The sequence below is a fragment of the Panthera tigris genome, chromosome D3 (genome assembly GCF_018350195.1).
Source record: "Panthera tigris isolate Pti1 chromosome D3, P.tigris_Pti1_mat1.1, whole genome shotgun sequence".
NCBI classification, from domain to species: Eukaryota; Metazoa; Chordata; class Mammalia; order Carnivora; family Felidae; genus Panthera; species Panthera tigris.
Genome location: NC_056671.1, coordinates 85,665,397 through 85,691,880, shown reverse-complemented (window position 1 = coordinate 85,691,880; position 26,484 = coordinate 85,665,397). Strand labels below are relative to the sequence as shown.

The 26,484-nt window shown below is 37.2% G+C and overlaps 1 protein-coding gene across 1 annotated transcript in view; it reads right to left on the bottom strand.

Moving 5' to 3' along the window:
• The window catches only part of DOK6 (docking protein 6), a 355,992-nt gene that overhangs the window by 111,703 nt on the left and 217,805 nt on the right, over positions 1 to 26,484 (bottom strand). Inside the window, exon 5 of the mRNA XM_042962800.1 lies at positions 20,997 to 21,186. Within this exon, the coding sequence (XP_042818734.1) occupies positions 20,997 to 21,186 (190 nt within the window). The remainder of the gene's footprint in view (positions 1 to 20,996; positions 21,187 to 26,484) is intronic.

Here is a 26,484-nt window from a genome sequence, read left to right as displayed (position 1 = left end):
TCTGGAACCCATTCCTATCTTTTGTCCCCACTACTCCACTGAAACAGCTATTCCCAAGGCCATCAATGACGTCTGATTTGCAAAACCCACATGTTACTTCTCAAGCTTCATTTCACTCATTCTCTCTTGCAGCATTTAACACGGTCTTAACATCATCTACTTCTGGAAGCACTTTTGCCCCAGGAGTAAGTAATGGACCCAGGTGCATGACTTTAAAAGAAATCTAGATGCCGGCGACTCCCAAATTTCTATCTTCGATCTAGGACTCTGCCCCATATCCAGGTACGTATATGCAGTCATCTTCTGAAATTCAGCGTGGATGTCTGTAAGGTATCTCAAACTTTCTATGCCAAAAAACAAACTGCTGATTTTTAACCCATCTTCTACCCTTCCAAATGTATTATATGTTACAGTAAATGGCAACTATGTTTTCCTGGTTGCTTGGACCAATTCTTGAAGTCATATATGATTAGTACATTTTTCTCACTTTCCACATCTATTTAGACTAACTTCAAATCTGGCAGCAACCCCTTTTCTTCCCTGCTAAACCTTTGGTCTATTATCTCTCATCTGGATTCTTGTTCTAGAACCCTAATAGTTCTCCTTGCTTCTACCCTTACCTCCTTAGTCTCCATACAACACTGGGAGTAATCTCTTTTATAATATAAGTGAGATTGTGCCATGCTTGAGTACCCCAGTGCCTTCCAATTCCATTGAAAGTAAAACCAAACTCCTTAAGATGATCCAAAAGGTAGTGATAAAATATAGTGATATGTGGCCTGGCCCATAGCACTTGTCTGATATCTCCTAAAACTCTTTCACTCTATGCTGGCCACACTTTCTGTCCCTTAAACATGCAAGTACAATACTGTCTCTGGCCAGGTTTTAAGGCCCTCAGCCAAGAATTTTATTTCTCAACAAACAAACAAAAACCCAAACAAACAAACAAAACAACAACAACAAAAACCACCTACAAAGCTTCTTCCTCACTTCCTTTGGGTATTTCCTGGAATATCACCTTATAAGAGGACTTGTTTGACCATTCTACCAAATAACACCCAACCACAGCATGCCTATCCCTTTACTATGCTTTTTATTTCTACATAACACTCACCAACACCTGATATGTTTATGCTAATTTGCTTATTTTGTTACGGTCCTGCCTAAATAGCCTATAAACATCACGAAGACAGGGACCTTTGTTCCCGGAACTATCTGGAGCACCTAGAACAATGCCTGGCATATAATATAAACTCAATAACGACCACATTCTGTCAAATATAAAACACTAAAGATTATAAGACCCACTCTCATTTTATGTTTCGTTATGGGGAAAACATGCCAATTATACTATCATGCAAAGTTTTTTTTTTCTTTAATCACTTAAAATTTCTTGTATGTGTTGAAAGAGTTGGTCTCAGTTGTGATGGATTATTGCATATTGCTGTTATACATGCATAAATAGAAAACATAAGTAAAATAAGTTAGCTAAGGGATTGCTAAAACTTTTGCACATACAGAGTTGAACTCTTATGAATCAATCCAGAGTTATCGATGCTCTTTGTTTTTTTGTTTTTTGTTTTTTCCTTTTTCACAAAAGATCATTTCATGTGCCATCAGTAGTATACATGTGCCATCAGTAGATATACATTTCTTCATTAAAGGGTAAGCTGTTTTTGACTTGAAGAGTTTCTTCTAAACCAAGGACACCTGTTCTACACGCTGGCTGGCGTGGACTTTATCTTCCAGAAGGTGTTCACAGCAAGTTTTCAGACATCACCAAAGACTCATGTTCCTTTTTCCAATGGTCCTAAAAGGATTCTTGACTGATTCTTTGAAGACTTGCAATTAAACTCAAGGAGTGGAACACTAACAATGCACATAACTCAAGTAGAAGTGAGGAAAACACGAGCATTTATGACCAAAGCTGTGTGCATGCAGGCCACGGCAACTACATCACCACCACGACTTGGCTGCAATGGGTGAACGATGAATTCATTCATTCATTCATTCATTCACTATAAGATGTCACCATAGTAACAAAATATACCCCAATTTAAGAAAGGTGAAAATATGTGCATCTTCTGAATCAATGGATCAATAATTAATAAGCAAATCATTCATTCGTTCTAATAAAGCCCGCAGGAAGTAGTCTCCAGTGAAATGCAAGTCTCATTGGTAGAGGTGCCTACCTACCATCAATCTGAGAAAGAGATCAAACCACAACTTCACATCTCTCTCCACTGATTTTTATCCCTTTGATTCTAGAAATAATTCCTTGATTTAATGGCTATTACTAAAGTTTAGGAACTTTCTGAAGGAGAATGAAAAAACCTAAAAGGAAGGCCAAAACTGTCATTGGGATCCCCACAGACCAATTAATGAAAAGCAATTCACACTAAGTATGTGTGGGTTCAATAAAAATGTATTGAACTTTAAAGTTAATGGAGCAAAAATTAAGATCAGAGCCTCCATTTCTTGATAAGAACAGTTTCCTAAGTCATTTAATTAATGCTTTCTCCTAGGGGAAAAAATGAGTCCCGGTATTATAGTAGCAAGAGATTTACTAAATTAGACACAGGAAAAAAAAAAAGGCAGTTAGTTCCTAAAAAGCTTTGTCTTAGCTTTACTTCTTTGGAATTAAAGGCAGAATTTATGCAGAGATATGATTTTTAAACATCACATAAATCCCTGACACAAATTTTTAAAGAGGAGGCCTTCTTTATTCCCTATACCATGTAACTGAAACTCAATATAACATTATGATTTAAATCTTTTTATGACATCAAAAACCTCACTTATTCTCTGGGATTCTTTCAATTATTTTTCAGATACCTGATAAGAACTCTAGAAATAGAGATGGCTAAAACATAATCTCTGTCCTTAATGAGCTGACAGGGTATGAGAGACAGATCAACCAACGATTACAATATAATGTAAGAAAAGATTTAGTGAGTAGGTACTGAAATCACACAAGGTTTTGTATTAGGAAGACAGGTTAATTTATGTTGCTTAATTTAAATAATAATAATAATACTAACGCCAAATCTCAGTGGCTTAACACAACAAAGACGGATTTTTCACTCAAGCTATGCCTTGCGGCTCAGACATCTCAACAGTAGACTACTGCAGTTGCCATAGTACATAAAAGGGCTGGAAAATTCTCTAACAGTCACGCTGTGGACTGAAATGTGTCCCCCATAAATTTATATGTGGAAGCCTCAACCCCCAATGTGGATGTATTTGAACTAGGACCTTCCTGGAGGTAATTAGGTTAAAAGAAAGTCATAAGAGTGGGGCTCTGATCCAATAGGATCAGTGTACTTATAAGAAGAGACACCAGAGAACTTGTTTCTTCTCCCTATCTCTCCACAATGTGAGGACCCAGTGAGAAGGCAGCTGTCCACAAGGCACCAAATCTGCTGTCACCTTGATCTTGGACTTCTCAAGCCTCCAGAACTGCGAGAGATAAATTTCTGTTGTTCAAGCCACCCAGTCGATTGCATTTTGTGATGGCCGCTCAAATTGACTAATACAAGGCATCTAAATGGTTTGGCACAGAGGCATTGCATGTTGCTTCTATTAGCAGCCCATGGTCCACAATACTATCTCACCTAGCTGCACCTAACTGCAAAGAGGCAGGTAAATAGAGGAGGGTAGGTGGCTATTTGATAAGCACGATCAGATGGTCTGCCACAGTCATCGCCTCTGGTCAGCAAAGATTCCTTTTCTCCCTTCTTTCTACACATTCAATCCTTCCCTAAGGGAGACAAACCAAAAAGCAACGCACCCAGCCATTGATTCTAGCTCTAAGTCCAGAATCTGTAGGTGATATGCAGCAGTGGCTACATCGGTTCCAGATATGACTTCTGTTGGTTCCCGAAGAATGACCTAAAAAGAATTTTTCTGCCTCTACCCACTCTGTCCCAATGAACGGTGGTTCAAGAGGAACAGGAAGCCTACCATTGTAAACACTTCCAATCAATAAAGAAAGAAGACCAGACAGGGAGGCTAGGTGGAACTGGCCCAGGTAATTCTGAAATGCAGTTTAGCGGATAACCTGAGAATCCGTACCCTATGGGCTCACGGTGACCCTTGACCCTCATTCTGCTCTCCGCGGGGAGCTGGCTTCTCCTTTGTTCTCCTAGGCTCTCCAGTCTGCCCTGGGACAATTTTCCTCTTTCACTATTCTTCTTGGCCACATCAGAATTAGACACTGGGAGAATGTTCCCCTTGAGGCTTTCCATGTTTCGCAGCCCTCTTCCTGCCCTGTGAGAGATCTGATTATTATAAGTCTTAAAAAGTCATACATATTCTTAGTTTGGGGTGTTTTCCTCCCCTGTAAAACTCTGTCAAAATATTCCTAGGTTGATTGTATATTTAATTCTAGTTGATCACATGTACCAAGGGCAATACCCACTATTCCTGGAGTGTTTTCTGAGACCAACTTCTCAGGTTTGTCATAATATTTTGTTTCTTCTTCCCTAAAACTCTTTCGATTTAAAGGTGCAACCTTGGCCATATCAAGTTCTTTAAGAATACCACCCACTTAATCCATTCTTTACCCTGAGCCATTCTTTTTTCTAATTAAAAGATTATACTAGGCACTGTACCCTTAAGCGGTTTTCTACCCTGACGTACCTTAATCAATGGAAAGGTTTTAGCAAAAGGTGTGGAGGCTACACGCTTAACCTGCTTTTCCTCGAGGCTGTTTTAACTTGCTTTTGTCACTTAAAGACTTTCTTAGTTTTATCTCCTATTCTTCAGTAACTCAACATAATTATCTTTTCCAATTTTGCCAGGTTTTGAATTTTTCAAATCCCTTTCAATTACGCTCGCAAGTTCTCAATTTCTTCCCAAGATCCTTTCTTTACAGTACCTTGCCAGCCAGCCAACTCTATTAACATTTTGTTTTCTAACTTCTCCCCCTAGATGCTGGGAAATAGAATTAAAAAGAAAATCGACTCTCAATCCAGAAATCCTCTCCACAGACATAACAGAGAAAGAAAACACTTCTTATTTTACACGCATTACACCAGAACGTGATACACATCACAGGCAGTTTGCTGAGAGACTGCAAAGCTGGAAAAACACCTGACCCTCTCTCCACTCAGGCAGGGACAACCCATCACCTGCACGTTCTCAAAGTAAACAATAACTCGTTTTAAATGAGGGGACCTGCCAGCACCATTTGTCACACACAGCTCATACTACATTCGCTTGGTAATTGGAGTGACCATCTATGTCAGCTAATTGGCTTTATCCAGAGGAAAAACAAACCTCTCATGGCTGTGTGACACAAAGTAGTTTTGCAGTTGGGAGCCTGGTGCCCACAGTAGGTTCCTGCCTTTCCGTAGAGGCGCTCTCTCCTTTGATGTTGACATTTCAAAGACTTGGTTCTCGAGTCCTTAAGAAAGGCACTCCTGGGTCTTAAAGCTGACAAAAGACCTATTTAGATTTCAAAAGAATTTATATATATGTTTCAAAGAGAGAAAGAAGTACTGACAATGATAAGTTTTCTAAAGTAAATGCTCCAGGAAAAAGGCAGGGAGAAGAAGCTCCTCCCCATGTTTAACAGAGAGAATTAAGCGTCTTATTTCTAATTTGTATTTGTCCTTACCAATTTGGGTCTTATTTAGAAGCTCATTAGACACGCAATCAGCTTACCAGGCAATCACAAGCTATTCCAAGAGGCAAGAGTTTCACCAAATGGCTAGCCCTGTGCGGTTTCATTCTCCCAGTGGTCATATACCATTTCCCTCTCCCCCTGCCCAACCGCCGTTTCAGTGCTACATATTTTAGGGCTATTCATTACTGCCACGCTCCTCCTGCTATCCGTTTCTATTAGGATCAAATTGATTTATCCTTAAATAACAAACAAAATCTCAGTGGTTTAATGCAACGGGAACTTCTCACTCATGCCCGTCCTCTTTGGTTCCGAACTGTCCTGGGTAACCTGGGCAACACCTGCATCCAAAAATGAAGCATACATCACTCTGCTCATAGCCCTTTGTTGGAACTGGTCTTATGGATCCCCAGACTGCACTGGATGTTGAAAAATGGAGGGGAGCGTGGACTATCTGGAGAACAGTACTATCCAGGCAAAAGGTGAGCGGAACTTCGAAAAGGTTTTTGGAAGGAAAGGAGCTGGAATTTCTCAAGCCGCAGTGGAAGAGTGACGGGAGGTGGCTGACACTCAGGACGAATGGATAGCATGAGCAAAGCATAGAGGTTCTTTATTAGCTTTTTTTTTTTTTTTTTTTTTTTTTTTTTTTTTTTTTTTTTTTTTTTTTTTTTTTTGCTGCTGGAGTTGAGTAAGAAGCAGAAAGTAGGCAGAAACTTTGTTGGAAAGGCAGACACTCAAAGCCAGAAGTGATTTTTAGGCCATGCCAAGACAAAAAACAAAAAAAAGGTCTTTATCTTACAGGCAGTGAGGAGTTGCTTTTAACACAGGCGAGTAAACACAGATGTAAGCTTTAGATATATCTATCTAGTGATGTTGTGGGATATCTTAATAATCAATCCTTTAACTTGCTAAATAATTTCAAACAAATAGAACAGCCAGGTGTCTTAGCCCATTTTGGGGGCTCTAACAGCATAGCATCTACCGGGTGACTTATAAGCGAAAGAACTGTTTTTTTCTCACAGTCCTGGTGACTGTAAGTTTAAGATCATGGCACAGGTGGATCTGGTGTCTGGAGAAACTTAATGGTTCATAAATGGCCATCTTCTCACTGTGTCCTCACATGGCAGAAGAGAGCTCTCTTGGGTCTCTTTTATAAGGGCAGTAATCCCATTCAGGAGGGCTCCATTCCATGAAAATTTGGTAAAAATGTTTTTTGTTAGGTCCACCTTCAGTGCTGATATGGGCATGAAATGAAATAATGGACTTTGAAAGCTATCAGATGAAATACATATTATAAGGGATGATCAAATTCAACACAGCACTGTCCAAGGCAATGTAGGGAGAGTCGAAAAGGGTCCCTTCCTTTGAAGAAATCAACATTCTTCCATGAAAAATGCTAAAGCACCAGACCATGATTTTATAGTTGTGCTGCAGAGTGTAATTAAAAAAACAGAGATTGTATTTTAACAAATGTGCTGAATATAAATGATTCTATCTGGGAAAGTGATCACCTCTGGGGGCAATGCACTTATCACTGTTTTGTTCAAGGTATTTTGACTGATTTCCAAAACCTTATTTAAGAGGAAATTTCAAAGTGAGTTAAGGTGTCACTTGTGATCAGTCTTGTGATTCTGGGTTCCTTTATTTTAATGACTGTGATAGACACTCCACAAGGCTTACACCACTGGGAGGCTGGTGGACTGGGAGGAAGGAAGGGCTAAAATGGTCGTTTTTCTTTTCCTTCCTTCCTTCTTTCCTTCCTCTCTCTCCTCTTTCTTTCTTTCTTTCTTTCTTTCTTTCTTTCTTTCTTTCTTTCTTTCTTTCTTTCTTTCTTTCTTTCTTTCTTTTTCTTTCTTTCTTTATCAGTTTTGTTGTTGTTTTTCAATTAAATAGCCACAGTCCTGTCAAAATCCCATACAAATGATAATATTTTAGCTCTTCATTAGTCAAATGAGTAAACTTAACATTGATTTGAACGTTAATTTTTTCACTTTTTAAAACCTGTAATGGTTCACTCGTTAAAATAAAATGACCAGACTGATAACATGACCAGTCAAGGCATCTAGTTTTTTTGGACAGATGTTAAGCCTCTGACAACAAAAGTCTGGGAAGAGAATCAAAATTATAGCTCCACTGACATATTCAAGGTAGTGTTTTCCTTGGTGTTGAATAAATTCTAGATAAAGACTCTGGACTCATCAGTATCTTTATCTGTCACAGTCACACAGTATATTATATACGTGTGATCATGGTAGTAATTAATTCATGACGTGCATTTTAAGCTAGACCTGTATGTATTTCACTAAACTTTAAAGATTTAGAATTTTTTTTGGTTTGTTTGTTTTTTAGCACCAGCAAGAGACTAAAGAAAAAAAAAAAGCAAAATTTTCATGTTGTGAAGGAAATTGAAATTGTGTCAAAATCAGATGTTTTGCAATAGTTGTTTCTCTATTCCCTTTTAAAGTTTTAAAAAATTATAAATTTACTAAATTAAATAATTTTAATTATCATAAATAAAAGAGAAGAGATTAAACAAAGATTAAAAGGGGGGGGGGGAAGACCTAAATATTTTTAGCAATTTATGTATTCCAAACACTTCTTACAGACATCACAAAATGCTACAATATAGGTATTCTGGTCCTTATTGTCACAAAATAAGGGTGTAAAACCCAGAGACGAAAATCAATTTGCCTCATACATAGAGGAATCCGTATTTTAACGCAAATCTAACAGTTCTATAAAAAGACATGTTCTCCCATTATAATATAACTTTACTAACACATTTCAGGTTTCATGATGCAAATCAAAAGAAATACTTCGGTGGTGAATGTTCCTTGTTTCTAGCAGCAATTACCAATAGATGTTGGAAATTTATCCTACCTTTTGGCACAATACGATATTAGAGTCTTAGAAAAGACTTTAGTGTAAAATGTAGAACAAAAATATATCTCAACACTACCAGATATGAGATTTCTTTCTCCTCCCAACTTCACTGAGGTATAACAGACAAATAAAAAAGGTATATATTTAAGGTATACGATGCACCTCTTTTTTACTAAAACAAATTTTTCGAGCAGTTGTAGTAGGTTCACAGCAAAAATGAGGGAAAGGTACGGATTTCCCATAATACTTCCTGCACCCACACATGAATAGTCTCCTCCATTATCAACCTCCATCACTAGAGTGGTACATTTGTTACAAGTGATGAACTCACACTTGACACCTCATGATCACCCAAAGCCCACAGTTTACACGAGGGTTTACTTCTGGTGTTGTAGTTTCTTTTGGTTTAGACAAATGTATAATAACATGAATCCATCAATACGGTATCATCCAGAGGATTTTTAATACTTTAAAAAAGTGCTCAGCCTGTTCATCCCCTAAACCCTGGCAACCACCACTCTTTTTTACTGTGTCATTGTTCTGCTTTTCCAGAATGTCATATAGTTGGAATTATATGGTATGCAGTTTTTCAAATTAAATTTCACTTACTAATAGGCGATTTAAGGTCTCTCCATGTCTTTTCATTGCTTCTTAGTTCATTTCTTTTTAGTGCTGAAAAGTCTTCCATTGTTTGAATGTACTGCATATTTTTTAATCCATTCGCCTACTGAAAGGACGTCCTGGTTGCTTCCAAGTTTTGGAAATTATGAATCAGGCTGCTCTCAACATCATGTGCAGGGTTGTGACCAGACCTACATTTTCAACTCCTTTGGATAGTTGAAGTCAACCAAGGAGTTGACTTCTGGGTTGTACAGTAAGAGTATGTTTGGTTTTATAAGACGCGGCCCAATTGGCCTCTAACGTGGTTGTACCATTTTGCTTTCCCGTCAGCAGTGAAAGAGAGCTCCTGTTGCTTCACATCCTTGCCAGCATTCAGGATTTTGGTCATTTTAACAGGTGTGTAGTGATAGGTAATTGTTTTAATTTGCATGCTCCTGAGGACATGTGATACGGAGCACCTTTCCAAATGCTTATTTGCCATCTGTATGTTTGTATATCTTCTTTAATGAAGTGTCTGTTAAGGTCTTTTGTGTCTATTTTTCAACTGGGTTTTGTTTTCTTCTTATTGACCTTTAACAGTTCTTTGGATAACATAGTCCTTTATCAGATGTGTCCTTTGCAAATGGGTTCTCTCAGTTTGTGGCTTGTCTTCTCATTCTCTTGACATCATCTCTTGAAGAGTATAAATTTTTAGTTTTCATGAGGTCTAGCTTATCATTGTTTCTTTCATGGATCCTGCTTTTGGTGTTGTGCCTACGATGTGATATGTAATTGGGCCTAAAATGTGCCTACAATGACCCAAGATCATTGAGGCGTTCTCCTGTGTTATCTTCTAGGAGTTGCATGGTTTTGCATTTTATGTTTAGGTCTATGATCCATTTTTGAGTTAATTTTTGTAAAGTGTATAAATTCCATTTCTATTGTCTTGTCGTGTCCATTGTCACAGATCAGTTGACTATACTTATGTAGGTCAATTTCTGATCTATCCACTCTGATCCATTGATTTTTTTGTACTTTTTCATTAAAATCGCAGTGTCTTAATTACTTTAGCTTTATAGTAAGTCCTGAAACTGGGCAGTGTCAGTATTCCAACTTTGTTCTTTTTCTTCAATATTGTGTTGGCTATTGTAACTATTTTTAGGTATCTGCTTAGTGGTGGTAAACATTCATAATATTCTGCAACCATCACCACAAATGCATTCTCATAACTCTTTTCATTCTGTAATTTGAAACTCTATATCCCTTAAGCAATAACTCCCCATTCCTTCTCCCCCAGCTCCTGGCAACCACTATTCAATTTTCTGCCTCTATGATTTTGGCTACTCTAAGTACCTCATATAAGTGGAATCATATAGCATTTATCTTTTAGTGACTGGCTTAATCCACTTAGCATAATTTGCTCAAGGTTCACTTACATTGGAATAGATATCAGATTTTCTTCCTTTTTAAGGCTGAATAATACTCCATTGCATGCATATACCACATTTTTAAAATCCATATATCCATCACTGAGTAGTGGGTTGCTTCCAGATTTTAGCTGTTATGAATAATGCCCCTATGACCATACATGTACAAATATCTCTTTGACACCCTACTATCAATTCTTTTGGGTGTAGACTCAGAAGTATAATTGCTGGGTCATATGGTAGTTATATTTTCAATATTTTGAGGAACCTCCATACAGTTCTGTACAGCTGCTCTACCACTTTCCATTCCTATCAACAGTGCACAGGCGTTCCAATTTCTGTTTTTGTTTTGTTTTGTTTTGATTGGTTTGATATAGCACCCCTGATGGGTGTGAGGTGATATCTTACTGCAGTTTTCATTTGCATTTCCTAAGGACTAGTGATATTGAGTATTTTTTCATGTACTTATTGGTCATTTATATATATTCTTTGGAGAAATGTCTGTTCAAGTCTTTTGCCCATTTTAACAATTGGCTTGTTTTGTTGTTGAGTTTTAGAAGTTCTCCATATATTCTGGATTATATAATCCCTTATTGGAGGTATGATTTGTAATTATTTTCTCTCATTCTGTGAGCTGCCTTTTATTCTGTTTATATTGTCTTTTTATACACAAATTCTTCAAATTTTCATTAAATCCAATTTGTCTCTCAGAGCCCAACCTGGAGCTTGAAATCACGAGCTGTGAGATCATGATCCGAGCTGAAGTTGAATGCCTAACAGACTGAGCCACCCAGGTATCCCTCAGATGCAGGGCTTTTTAATGAACATATGTTTTTATTTTTCTTGAGGAAATAACTCAGGAGCAGGATTGCTTGGTCATATGTGAAGTATATGTTTAATTTTACATAAAAATACGCCCAAATTGCTTTCCTAAATGGGTATACCATTTTACATTCCCACCAACACATATATGAAGACCTTCTTGTTAACACTTGGTATTAGCAGATTTTTTTTTTTTTAATTTTAGCCATTATAATAAGTAGATATTTGTACCTCATTGTGGGTTTTATTTGTATTTCCCTAATGGCTAATTAAGTTTGGCAACTTTTAGTGTGATTATTGGTCAAACAAATACCTCCTTTGACAAAATGTCTGCGCAAATCTTTTGCCTATTTTTTAAATTACAGGTTGTATGTTTGCTTATTACTAAATTTTGAAGTTCTTTATATTCTGGATACAAATTCTTTGTCAAATATGTGACTTCTAAATCTTTCTCTAGAACTATGTCTTATCTTTTCATTCCCTTAAAAGTGTCTTTTGCAGAGCCAAGTTTTAAATTTTGATACAGTTCAGGGGTGGCTGGGTGGCTTAGTCATTTAAGTGTCAGACTTCGGCTCAGGTCATGATCTCAGGGTTCATGGGTTTGAGCCCCACATCAGTCTCTGTGCTGGCAGCTCAGAGACTGGAGCCTGCTTCGGATTCTGGGTCTCCCTCTCTCTCTCTGCCCTCCCCTGCTCATGCTCTGTCTCTGTGTCTGAAAAATAAATAAATATTAAAAGAAATTTTTTAGGAGCGCCTGGGTGGGTCAGTTGGTTGAGCATCTAACTTCAGCTCAGGTCATGATCTCATAGTTCATGAGTGTGAGCCCCACATCGGGCTCTGTGCTGACAGCTCAGAGCCTGGAGCCTGCTTCAGATTCTGTGTCTCCCTTTCTCTCTGCCCCTCCCCAACTTATGCGTGCGTGCATCCATGCTCTCTCTCTCTCAGAAATAAACATTAATAGATAAATACATAAGTAAAAAGATTTTTTAAAAAATTTTACACAGATCAGTTTATATATATATATATATATATATATTTCTTATTTATATATATTATATATGTTATATATATTTTATATATTTTTATATATAACATTTATATATATATTTATATTTATACATATATATATTTTTTAGGTCATGGTTTGGTGTTATATTTAAGAGCTCTCTGTCTTATCTTTCCTTTTAACTAATTGGTCATGCATTAGAGAAGGAAGGACCTCTCTCTGCATTCATGAACAAAATGGTTTAGGAATAAATTATGTCTACCTGTGACATCACAGAATCCTTGCTTATGGCACACATAACTGCTTCCATTAACCATCTTACCAAAGGAATCACATTACCATAAGTATTGTTTTACATGTTTAATTGTTAAAATCTGTAACCAGATTTTCCCTAAGCTTCCAAATAAAGACAATATTATCAAAGTTAGTTAAGACATATATTTTAAGCACCAGTTTTGTTATATTAAGCATTATGCTGAAAAGGGAGGTTATGTTTTGAACAATAGTTTTCTAAAAAAGGATTTGGGCCTCACTTGAATTTCGTTATGCAGCCATTTGAACTCATTCTGATGTTTGCTTGTAATATTTATGAGGTTATATGAAGTGCAGATGCCACCTCAGCAGTTAAAGACATAATTTTGCCTTCCACAGGATAAAATTGCACACAGTCCTGAATCCTATGACTTCCTCTGCAGGTCTGGATGTCTTTTCTGGGTTTTTTTTGGAGAAAAATAAGCTGCAAGGTAAATTGGTGGTTTTTTACTCTCAAAATGCAAACTTATAATCATTATGGTAAAAAAGCAATTGCTCTAAGCTGGCGTGACACTGTGAATTCATCTCCCAAACGCCACACTTCCCCAGGAACAATTCGCACCGAAAGCTTCCTGGTCTTTGTTCTCCTGTTCCCATTCCTGCCATGTGCTCCCTCAAGTTCACGGTGTATGATCATAATCATGAGGATGTGTGAGGTATGTTCCCCCAGAAAGAATGATCTAGCTCCTCTCCTGTGTATTTTTATATTTTGTTGGTACGGAAGAATTTAACAATGCATTTGAAAAAAGTCTGTCAGTGAAAAAAAGTATATTTTGGCATATCCAATTTATTACTTTCCAGTACATGCAGTAGTATAAATAAATGCTAAAAATGGCTACCAAATAATATGCTTTGTGCAAAAAAGCCAATAAAATAAAACCCAGAAAATGCAGATCTTCAAGGTTTGCTGGGATGACTGGCCAGGTCTCACCTGCCAATCTGTCCTTTAAATTGCCTTCATCACCCACTCTCCTCCTCCCCTCCACCCCCCCACCCCCCTCCCCCACCCTGGGTCCTGACTCAGGGAACACAATGTCCTGCTTTTATTTCCCTGGATCAAGCATGGCCAGACTTTCTGTCCTTGGCTTCCTTTCACAAGAGTGGGATTGTCTGAAATTTACAAAATAGATGCCTAGAATAATGGTCAATAGTCCAATTATTAAAGGGCAAAGGACACCCAAATTTAGGGAAGGAAAAAAATACAAATGAACAGTATATACAAGGACAGACCTCCAATCATAAACATAAAGACCAAAATGAAAAGAACAAAGAGAGATGTCAAAGTCCTTGATTGAAATAGAAACATCTTAAATCATCATTTTAGTGCTTGTGGTTATAGGGTCAAAAAGAGCCGTCTCTTTGCCCCATTAGAGGATGTATGAATTGATATGACTTTCCTTGAAAGCAATTTGCTCTTTTGTGAAGACGTTGAAAACATTCACGTCCTTTGACCCAGTAGGACTTTAAAAAGGCTTTGCTAAGGAAATAATCAGAGATTTGCACAACTTTTCACAGATGGTCAGTGGGGCTTTATTTAGAATAGTTTATTTTGGAAACATCTTAATGTTACATTAATGATGGCATAGCCATATGTGCAGAGGCCACACAGCCATTAGAATCTTGATTTTAAAGGACTCAGAGATGACTTCTCAGTATCATATTAGGTGAAAATGAAGGATAAACATCTTTAGTTCCATCGATTTTAAAACATACTGGAAAGAAGTACATCAAGATATTCAAAGCAGTTATCTTAGGATGGAGAAACTATGAGTGAGTTTTAAGCTTTTCTTTCCAACATCTCCTTCAAGTCTGTAGTAACTTTTTAATCAGACAATATAGGTATCAAAAAAAATTCTCAATACGAAGGAAAAATGGAGACTGACATAGAGAATATAGAAAGCGTACCACCTGGACAGGTTACAAAAACAGATTTCTGATCTTGTGGTACCTCTCTAGGAATAAAGGCCTAGTTGTACCTCACAGCTTCAAGACTCCCTGTCCAGAGAGTGCCTGAGGCTCTTTTTCCTTCCTTGGCCCCATTCCTTCCAGAGGAAGTATTTTATTATAAAAGTAACAAATGCTTGTTGCCAAACATCCAAATGGCATGAAAGAATATAACATAGACCGATCATAGACTGGTTAATGTTCTATTTTCTTTTCCCACAATTTGTTTCACATGGAAAACACTGGAGCATAACTTGCAGATAATAATACCAATATTAAAAAAAAAAGAATGCCAATATTTAGTAAACAATTCTGTGTGTTTTGACACCCGTCAGGATATAGGACATTTTTCGTCACCCCCCAGATTTCCTTAGTTGCAGTCCATTCTCTCCCAACCTCAACCTCAGTGCCAGGCAACCACTGATCTGCTTTCTGTCCCTATAAATTAAGTTTTGCCTCTGGTAGGGTTTTCTGGAAATGAAAACATACATATTGCTTAGAATAATGTTTTTGAGATCCACCTACATTGAGTGTCCCGGGTAGGTGGTATTCTGTTGTGTAACTACATTATTATTTGTCTGTCCACTTATTGGTGGACATTTAAATTGTTTCCAGTTTTGGACTGTTACACATAAAGTTGCTCTGACCCTCCCAACACAAGTATTCATGTGTTGTTTGGGGGCAGTTGGTAGGTAACTATCAGACAAGATCGGGCATGTTCAGGGTGGTATGGCCGCAGACAGTTGACATATGGTGTACGTAAAAAACTGCCAAACTCATACTTGAAGTGATGTTCTACCTTCCATTCGTATCGGCCATGACACCGAGTCAAGAGCTGTTCCTTCCCCAGTTGACAGTGTCAGGGTTTTGTCATGTTTTCTCTTTTGCTAGAGGGGAGAATATACTGGTGTCTTCTTGTGGTTTTAACCCATATTTCCTCGGGACTCATGATGATAATAAGCATCCTTTCTTGTTTGTACTGTTTATCGGCGTATCTTCTTTTATAACTGGTCCAACATTTTTCTGCCTACTTTATGAATGGATTATTTGCTTCTTATTTTGGGTTGAGAGTTCTTTAAGGATCACAAATATAAACATCGTCAGACACATGATTTATGAATTTTTTCCCCTGTCTAGTGCTTGCCTTTTCATTTTCTGTAAGATGTCTTTTAAAGAGTAGATGTTAATTTTGATGAGATTATAAATATTTTTTCTTTGGATTGTGGTTTTGGTTTAGTATTTAAGAAACGTTTGCCTATTTCCAATCAAAAAGAATGAAATCTCGCCATTTGCAACTACGTGGATGGAACTGGAGGGTATTATGCTAAGTGAAATTAGTCAGTCAGAGAAAGACAAAAATCATATGACTTCACTCATATGAGGACTTTAAGAGAACATAAGGGAAGGGAAACAAAAAGAATATAAAAACAGGGAGGGGGACAAAACAGAAGAGACTCATAAATATGGAGAACAAACTGAGGGTTGCTGGAGGGGTTGTGGGAGGAGGGATGAGCTAAATGGGTAAGGGGCACTAAGGAATCTACTCCCGAAATCATTGTTTCACTATATGCTAACTAATTTGGATGTAAATTTTAAAAAATAAAAAATAAAATTAAAAAGAAAGAAATGTTTGCCTATTTCAAGGTTACAAATATTTTCCTGTTTTCTGTTATAAATTTTATAATTTTAGTTTTGTTATGTAAATATATATGCATTTGGAGTTTGGTGGAGTGTATTAGCTTGAGCTGCCATAACAAATAACCATGGACAAGGGGGCTTAAAGAATAGACATTTATGTTCACATACTTCTGGAAGCTGGAAGTCCAAGATCAAGGTGTCACTATGGTCAATTTCTGGTGAGGATTCTCTTTGTTTCTTGTGGCTGGCCACCTTCTCCTTGTGGCCACCTCACATGGCAGGACAGAGAAAGCAGCTTTCTGGTATCTCTTCTTATAAGGACCTTAATCCTACCATGATGCCCCACCCTCATGGTCTCATTTAAACTGAATTGTCTTCCAAAGGCCCCAAAATCTCAGCTCCAAATACCATCACACTTGGGAATTAGGGCTTCAATATATGAATATTGCTGTGGAAGCGGGGGAGGGGGGCACAATTCAGAATTCAGTCCATGCAAGTGAGGTAAGAGCTGAGGTTCATGTTTCTCCTAATGGGTATCTGGTTGTTCCCACACCATTTGTTTCTTTTTCACATTAAATTAACACAGCAGATTAACAAATAAATAAATCGGTCATATATGTAGGTGTCCATTTTGAACTCTTCATTCTTTTCTGGTGATTGTTAGGTCTATTCTTATGTCACTATCACATAGTCTTGATTATTGTGGCTTCGTAACAAGGATTAAAATAGGGTAGTAGAAATCCATCAGATATGTTCTTTTCCAAATTGCTTTTGCTACTCTAGGTCTTTTGTAATTCGAAATACCTTTTAGAATCAACTTGACATTTGATTTAGAAAAGTCATTTGGGATTGTTGACATTAAAATGAATGTGCCCATTGATTTGGAGAGGACTGTTATCTTATGAATACAGCGTCTTCCAATTCACAAATGTGGTATATACCTTCATTTATTTTGGTCTTCTTTAATTTCTCTTAGTCATATTTTGTGGTTTTCAATGTACAGGTCTTGCACATATTTCGTTAAAATAACTTATACATATTTCATATTTTTATGAGATTAGAAGAGATATTCAAAACATTTTCCCTTCCAATTATGCATTGCTTATATATAAAATAAAATTGATTTTTGTATATTGACCTTATATGCTGCAACCATGCTAAATTCACTTCTTAGTTCTAGTAGCTTTTTGTCTAGATTCCTTTAGGTTTTTTCCCTTAATGTACTTAAGGGTAAGGAAGTTTGATTTTCATTGCTCTACACTCTGATTTTCCCGCAGGCAATACTACTGGAGTGTAACTCATTCCAAAGAATTACACACGGTAAATGAGAGAGTTCTTGTATATCTGCTGACTCTTCAATGAAATAGGCACCTAGTAACCCATAAAATTATGTTCCAAGCACCAGTTAGCACAAAGACAGCCGTTCGGTATTTTCCCCTTATTTGTACTCTGAAGTCTTGCTGTACCAGACCCATTTCCGCCTCAAAGTCCTGACTCATGACAGGTAACACTGATTTTTATTCTCAGACACTGAGTTTCTAATGATTTTTCCAGCATTTGAATGCCGGCTTCTCCCAAGCTTTTTGCTTGGCTCATCTCTCCCCGCATTTCCAGTTTTGGCTAAGGATGTGCCTTAGCAGAGTTCTCTAAGAATAGAGATCTTCAGAGATAAGTAGAAGCTTCGTTCAGAAAGTGGAAAATAAATACATAATTTCTGAGAAGCGTACGTAATCATGGTTTCTTAAATGCCCATCGCGTGACAGTACTGTGCTGTGTGCTGCTTTCCGATCACAAACTCAATCTCTACAAATTTATGTAGGAGGTAGAGATGATACTACTTCTAATGCAAAGAAGAAAACTGGAAGCTATTAACAAGTGACAGAGCAATGACCTAAATCTAGTTCTCTCCGATTCCCAGGCACGGAGGAGCTTGGGTGTCAAGATGATTTTTAAATATTATTATTTATTAAGAAGTTATTCTGATAAAAAGTGTAGAAAACAATTATCTCCTAAACCAACAAAACTAAACAAACAAGAAAACAAACATAAAACATAAAAACCTTGAAGACTGTGGTCCTTACCTACTCTGATATGTTTTATTTTTTAATGTATCTTAAAATTATTAAAAATCACCAAGATCACAGAAGACCAATTAATAGTGACTGTCAGATAAACCAAGTTGCACATCAGGTAGCTGGATGTTTTGGTTGAGAATATCAACTTAAACACCGGTGGAGAGCCAGTCTGTTCCCCTTAAAGACTTTGAAGAATCAAGAAAGAAACTGGCAAAAGCTAACGTGAACATTTATAAATGGAGTGAAAATTCTCCATAACCACCATAAAAGAAAAAGAAACCTTACTGTTATTCAAAATCCTGAGAAGATGCCTTCTGAAATGAGGGGATAGACAGGTAACAGTATAGAGGCTCCTCAAAAATTAAAAATGGAAATACCATATGATCTAATAACCGCACCACTGGGTATTTCCAAAGAAAATGAAACCACGAATTCAAAAAGATGTATACACCCCTATATTTAAAACACCATTACTTATAATAGCCAACATGTAGAAGCAACCAAAATGCCCATTCACAGATGAGTGGATAAAGAAGATGTGGTATGTTCCCACCTCCTGCACACTCATATATACACAGTAGACTTAGCCTTTAAAAAGAATGAAGTTTTGCCATTTGCAACAAGAATGGACCTAGAGGGTGTTATGCTAAGTGAAATAAGTCAGACAGAAAATGACAAATGCCATATTATTTCTCTTATATGTGGAATCTAAAAAACAAAACAAAACAAACGAGCAAACACACAAACAAACACCAAACAGACACACAAATACAGAGAACAAACTGGTGGTTGCCAGAAAGCCGTGGGACAGGGAGAATGGAAACAGGTGAAGATTACCTTCTGGTTATGAAATAAAGTAAGTGAGTCATGGAAGAAAAGTACAGCACAGGGCATATAGTCAGTAACATTGTAATGACACTATATGATGACAGATGGTGACATGGTGACACCCTTATCATGGTGAGCACTGAGAATGCATGGAATTATCAAATCATTATGTTGTAACCCTGAAACCAATATAACACTGCGTGTCAACTACATGTTAATAATAAATAATAAAAAAAAAGAAAATAGGAAAATAGGAACACCTAGGAGAAAAATCCAGAGGAGGGAATTTTGGGGGTAATGCTATTAAGTAATGAAAATAAACCATCACTTTTTTCTATACGTACATTAACTTTTATGACCAGTAAAAAAAATGTATCGGGGAAACCTTAGGTCAGTGAGTAAGTTATAATCCCTTTTTCATAACCCTATACATTTTAAAATAGTGTACATGCCCCAAAGTATTCATTTTCTTAAGAGAATTATTTCCTAACAGTTATCTAAAATGTGATTACTCTTATTACTGTCAATATCTAGGCAGATTGGAAATAGACAGTTGAGTGAACTCATAACCACTAAGTAACCACAGGATTGGAGCCTCTTAGAGAAATCAGTGTAGTAGAGGGTTTAATATAACCTAGTGCAAAACTGAGTGGTAGAATTACTTCAGCTCAGTTCAGCTTATTTTGTCCCCTCCCCTTAAAGTTCTAAAAAATATATGGCCTTGACCTAACCTAGATGGATATTATTAGAACCTGACCTTGAATAAGTATTTAGTAGTTTTGTACGAACAAAGTTATGAAATTAAGATTGCTGTATCAAGTACAATAAAACTTTGCTAAAATTATCTTATAATGTCACAGATTCATTTTCAGAATGTGATAAATCATGTCCCCAGTGTGAAGACCGATACGTTAAACATCTCTTATTATACAGAATCCCCAAATCTAAGTAGGTCTTGTCTTGTACATGTGACAACAATATCACAAAGGGGTAGGGGTCATTGCACAAAGATATTCACTTAGCTGGTTGAAGCTCATGTCTAAACTTCTGTCTGTAAATTGTGATTATGAAACAACCACTCATTTAAAACATTTATGGATTCCAATCATGCGCTATAATTAAGAAACCAACATACTTGCTTTTGACATACTGTATTTAAAATCTGTGTTATACATTTCATATGTTACGTATTTCAAAATATTTCTTCAGTCACTCTGAATTAACATTTACACTTAATTAATGTTAACATAAAAATCTGGATAAATGAATACTGGACTAATTTATTGGCAATAATAATATCGGCAATATTAAAATGTAATATTTAAACAATTTAATGTAAAACTCCTTTCAAAATTTTTTTGCTTATAAAGAACTCACAAAAATAAGGCTAGTAGGGACATGTTGAATTTTATGGGAATCCTATTGCACTGATAATATTATTGGATACACTAAAAATATAGTATTGTAATAATATTGCAAACTATATGGCATGATAGAAATAATTATGAAATCAGTTTGAGGCCAGTGTAAAAGACTGAAATTTTTTAGAATGGGGTAATTAACCTGTCATAGAATGAACACACTTTATTTAGATTATCAACACGAATCTGAGGAAGGCACCTCCTCTGAGGTTGGAATGACCACTGGGTGTTGTATGGAAACCAATTTGACAATAAATTTCATATTAAAAAAAACAAAAAAGAATCTGGAGAAATTATATATTTGGTCATTTCTACCCTTTCTAAACACAGTGGTCATCCTGGGCACATGGACAGAACCTTTCCTTCAGGAGTTTATTTTTCACCCACCCCCTGGTTGTGACACTTAGAGCTTACCTTCCTGACTCAAAGGTGAACCACGTTGAGTCCCGTCCATATCTCCTCAGTGAGCTGAGAGGCCACATCACCAGTTTGACCTTGGCATTGTGGATATCCCAGAGATAGATATTCTCATGAGTGATCTGCATTGTGCATTCGCCATAAATATCCAGATTTGGTGTAGGCATAAGGTATACATTGAATCTCTCTGCAGAGGAACAAAGAATGGTGCAAATTAAGTGAAAACAGGTATGAGTCTTTATGGTAGCACTGTATTAATTTGTGTAACTACCTACAGCCTTCAGAAAACATTACTGTGTCCCTCGGGAACACCGGTACATGGTGCGAAACACTACCTTTTTCCATGTGATGTGTGAGAAAATGAGTTAATTATAATATTTTTTTTTCTTTTTAGAGAGAGAATGTGCAATATGGGGAGACGGATGGGGAGAGAGAGAGAGAGAGAGAGAGAGAGAGAGAGAGACAGAGAGAATCCAAAGCAGGCTCCACACTCAGCACAGAGCCTGATGTAGGGCTCAATCCCACGACCCTGGGATCATGACCTGAGCCAAAATCAAGAGTTGGATGCTCAACAGACAGGGCCACCCAAGCACCCCAGTTAAACTATTCTTAATCAATAATTCATTCACTCACTCATTCTACACTTTGTGTTGCGTTGTGTTCTCTGTGGTGAGGATGAAATGGTGAAATTGTACAACGGAAACATAAGGGTAAAAGCTAAGTGAGGTCTCTGCCAAAATGATGCTTAGTGGCTGCTACTTCACACAATCTTAAATGCAAGCCATAGATATAACTCCTGCGAGGAATGTCTTATTTAATTTAAGGAAGAATTTACTCAATTTTACCTTCGTGTTATGAAGCTTTTAATGCACACCTAGACTGACTCTCAAAACACATTGTATTCACAGTCACATTCAGCATATGATAATTGCAGACAGCCATTATTTACTTCTGCAGGACTTCAGATATTGTTTTGTTAAGCAAACAAACATATATAGCCACTTTCATTCTTGGGTATTCTACAGTTGAAAATCTGACTATCAGGCAACAATCCCAAACCTTGCTTTATAACTTGTGTATCTCAAAGGCTACCGCAAAGTTCCACAGCCCTTGATCCCCATTTAAATGCATCAGATGCACTTTATACACGATAAGGTTAGTTCATAAGTTCCAGGCAGCAAAGAACTTGGTATGACCTATAAATTGTCCTATAAAATATCCCCAATTCCGAGCACCACATTCTTGGTTTATAGCAAGCAATCAATAAATAAGCATTGGTTAACTTATAGGAATGAAATAAATATATCCCATGACGAATATGCACCGCAAGAATTGAGGAATTATAAAAAGAATAATGTCATGATAATAAAAAGTTTAAGAACTGCTGGCAGATACATCTTTGTGAGTTTGAATTTAATTGTGAATTGTGCTTGAAAGGCAGTGCTGTTGAATTAATGATTTTGAGAGGCATAATGGTGCTGCTGCAGTTGAGAAAGGATTGATATGTTTAAGAATGTGCCATCATCCATCATAATGCCACCATTTGAAATACTGAGTGTTTATTGGTACTGAGCTGGAATTGTCTATATAATAGAAAGAATCTTTTCTGTGGCAGGTACTTTGCAGAGAATTGCTTTGCCGATGCCAAAAAACAAAACAAAAAATTCAGATTCCAAATGGGTTAAATTTAATTTAAGCATGATAGCTGGAAATGTAGTAACCAAATGGACCATATTTATATTCAAGTGTCTAGATATTTTTGACCAGAATAATCTAATTCAATTTTTTACTTGGATTATTGACCCATAAAACTAATATGTATATGGATTTCACATTCATATCCTCCAGAAGAGAAAAACAAGATAAATTACATAGCTGAAGCAATGAAGAAAGATCATTGCCCCATTAATTATCTGCAATAAAAAGTGTATATATATATATATATATTCCATAAATCTTAAAATTCTTGTGTACAATCAAAGTCTCAATATTTTGCATTAAATACATCACTCACATTGCCACCACATTTCACACACCAATGGGATTACAAGTAGCAGATCAAAGGGGTCTGATCTCATGTAAGAGTATAAATGAAAGTTGGACCCAACAGAGTGACTCATGCATACAGATAATGCGTGAATAGAAATCTTTTCTTTGGCCAAGACCCTTTTGATGTTCAGCTTTTACATTTGGAAGTAATCGTATGTCAGTGGCATCTGTTGAGCAGAGGTAAAATGCTTTTGTTATAAAAGTGGAATGTAAAACATTCCTCTAAATTCCTTCCTTTCTATCAATTACAGAGTCTGAAGATAGCAACCAAAGAGTCATTGCCAACATGCCAAGAAATAACACTTCTTGTAAAATATTGAAATAAACATCATTAACCAATTTTAGTGTTGCTTAAGGCTGCATTGACCCTTGATATTCACACCCATAGTTTGATATCTGAAAAAAAAAATCATGTAAAAAAAATAACCCTGACATCATGTGTCCTCGAAATGGATGACACATGAAAAATCACCTATAACCCATGGAGTATTACAGAGGACCCAAAGAACCATTGCATTTTCACTGAAATGTCTGTGTGCTCTAATGTAAGCAGATAAAACCTAGAAAAAATAAACAGAGAAAGGGTACAATCATCACAATGGACATTAAAGAAATATGGAACTGGAAAACTGAAAAATAATGAATAATTGAATGTCATACGATTCACATGATATAGGGCTCTAGATGTCAAAATTGGTGAGGTACATTTACAAACAAATACATAGATATCAGATAACCTGCCCCAAGGGACTCCTTCCTGGGCCAGCTGTAGGTGATATCAAGCAGGTAAAATGTATTGCCGTGACCTTCCTGTCTGCCTTCCACTCCCCCAGGCTTCACACACTTTGCTACCTAGCAACTCATGGTAAGCCCTTCTTGTTAATGTCTAGAACGTGCCAACCTTCCTTTTGATACTATTTCTTTCATCCCACAAAAAGGATTATTCTAAGAAATTTTATTTTTGGTTTTTAAATATTCAAAATCTATTTCATCCTAATGGGTAATTTCCAAGGATTTGAGATTCAATTAAAAAGTAGACTAATTTAATCCAGCAGAGAATGAAGGCAGCTCAAGTTATCTAGTAAATTCTTCTTCTTTGAATCCATTTTCATGGAAAAAATCTTCCCACATTTACAAGGAGTAAATCATTTTGTGCCCTTAGTAATGTAAAATATGCTGCTTCACTAAAATTTGTGATGCTTTCCACTGGAAAGACCATTTCAATGTGAAATAGCTAAAATTGGCCCCCCTGAAGTGACTTTTTAAACTATTTAACTTTGCGAAATAATTGTATGAGGCAGGTGTTTTAACCACCCTCTTATCATGTCACCTTCTCACATAAGAGCCTACCTTTGGGTTTTACTGCTGAGAGCGCTGGTTTTCAGACATTAATGTGCATCAAAATGACCTGAAGGGCTTGCTTGAACATAGATTGCTGGGCGCACTCCACCCTTCTCATTTTTGATACAGTAGGTCCAGGCCGGGCCGTTCAATTTGCATTTCTACTTGTTTCCAGAGGATGTTGATGCCGCTGCCCTGGGGACCACACTATGAGAAATGCTGATGTGAAGAACCCATTTTAGAGTATTGCCAAGGAAGTAGTGGCATCAGAGGAACTACGAGGGATGCTTTGAAAGTGATACTATGTTCCAGTAGAACAAACCGGCACACTTAATTCAAAGCTGTTCTTTAATTTCTGCTCAAATAGACTAATCCCATCTCTACTGACTCATGACCGAGCCGGCAGGAAAGAGTTCTTATGCCAATTGGAACAAAAGAAGTGAGAGGCATAGGAAGAAAGGAGGTCTATGAAATTTTTCAATTCATCAGGGTATGTATGTATATTCCCATTATTTTATTTATTATTATTATTTTTATTTGAGAGAGAGTATGTGGGGGAGGGGCAGAGGGAGAGAGAGAATCTTTTATTTTATTTTTAAAAAATTTTTTTTTAACGTTTATTTATTTTTGAGACCGAGAGAGACAGAGCATGAACGGGGGAGGGTCAGAGAGAGGGAGACACAGAATCTGAAACAGGCTCCAGGCTCTGAGCTGTCAGCACAGAGCCCGACAAGGGGCTCGAACTCACCGACCGTGAGATCGTGACCTGAGCCAAAGTGGGCCGCTTAACCAACTGAGCCACCCAGGCGCCCCGGAGGGAGAGAGAATCTTAAGCAGGCTCCACACTCAGCATGAAGCCTGACACAGGGCTAGATCCCATGACCTTGGGATCATGACCTGAGCTGAAATCAAGAGTTGGATGCCCAACTGACTGAGCCACCCAGGCGCCCCTCTATTTTCTTTTAAGGTCATCAACAATAACAGAACACTGTTAAGACACGCTAAACAACACATTTCCAAGCACCCAAAAGAATTAGGAAAGAAACGAAGCTGTTTAGTGTATGTGCTGCCGAAGCAGACACAGAAACTAGCTGTTTAAATGCAATATCCTAAACCATGGATAAAAATTCTACCAACATTAAGTCTTGTGAAGACTGCTGAATATGTGAAGAGAGAAATATTTGAAAAGGTTAAATAAAAAAAATATTAGATTAAAATGTACTCAGACATATGAAACTACAGAATTCTAGAGTGGAAAAAAAAAATCTCAAACGGTGCCCATGAGATTGTATTTTGAGAAACTTTTGGTTTATATAATGGCCAACATATGAGAAAGCATACTTTAATTTTAAATGGCCAAAAACAATAGCAAGGTGAAGTATTTACAAAATGATTTGTTATGTCCAACAAAGATGCTTCTTACTATTATTGAATCTGCTATTGCGTTTACAAGGGCATTTCTACTCTAGGGGTGGATTAAGAGCTTCAAAGGAATAGACTACACCCCAAAAGGCCTGGGACCAGAGTCCAGGTGGGAACCACAAGAACAGTCCAAGGGGACTACAAAGCAAGGTTTGGTCAAATTGAATTGGACAAGGTCTGGCAAGAAAGGGTAGCTACACTCAGGCGAAATGGTTCTGGAAAAGGCATAGTGAGACCTCGGGTGATGTGTGAAGATTGAATGGGTCATCAGCTCTGAGAAAGACAGAAACCTTTCCTTCTCAGCCGATGAGGTTTTAAATGGATCTGGTTTGAGGCAGGAACATTCCAACTATAGCTATTAGCTTGAGCCTGACAGGTGGAGACAAGTGGAGCATGCAGGGGCTATAGGAAACAGAGCATCAGAGTTACGTTTTGTTTCTTTAACGTTTTATTTATTTTTATTTTTTAAATTATTTTTTTAAGTTTATTTATTTATTTTGAGAGAGAGAGAGAGAAAGAGAGAGAGAGAGAGAGAGAGCATGAGTGAGTGTATGCAGGGGAGGGGCAGAGAGAGAGAATCCCAAGTAGGCTCTGGGCCATCTACATGGATTTGGATGCAGGCCTCGATTCCATGACCCTGGGATTATGACCAGAGCCCAAATCAAGATTCAGA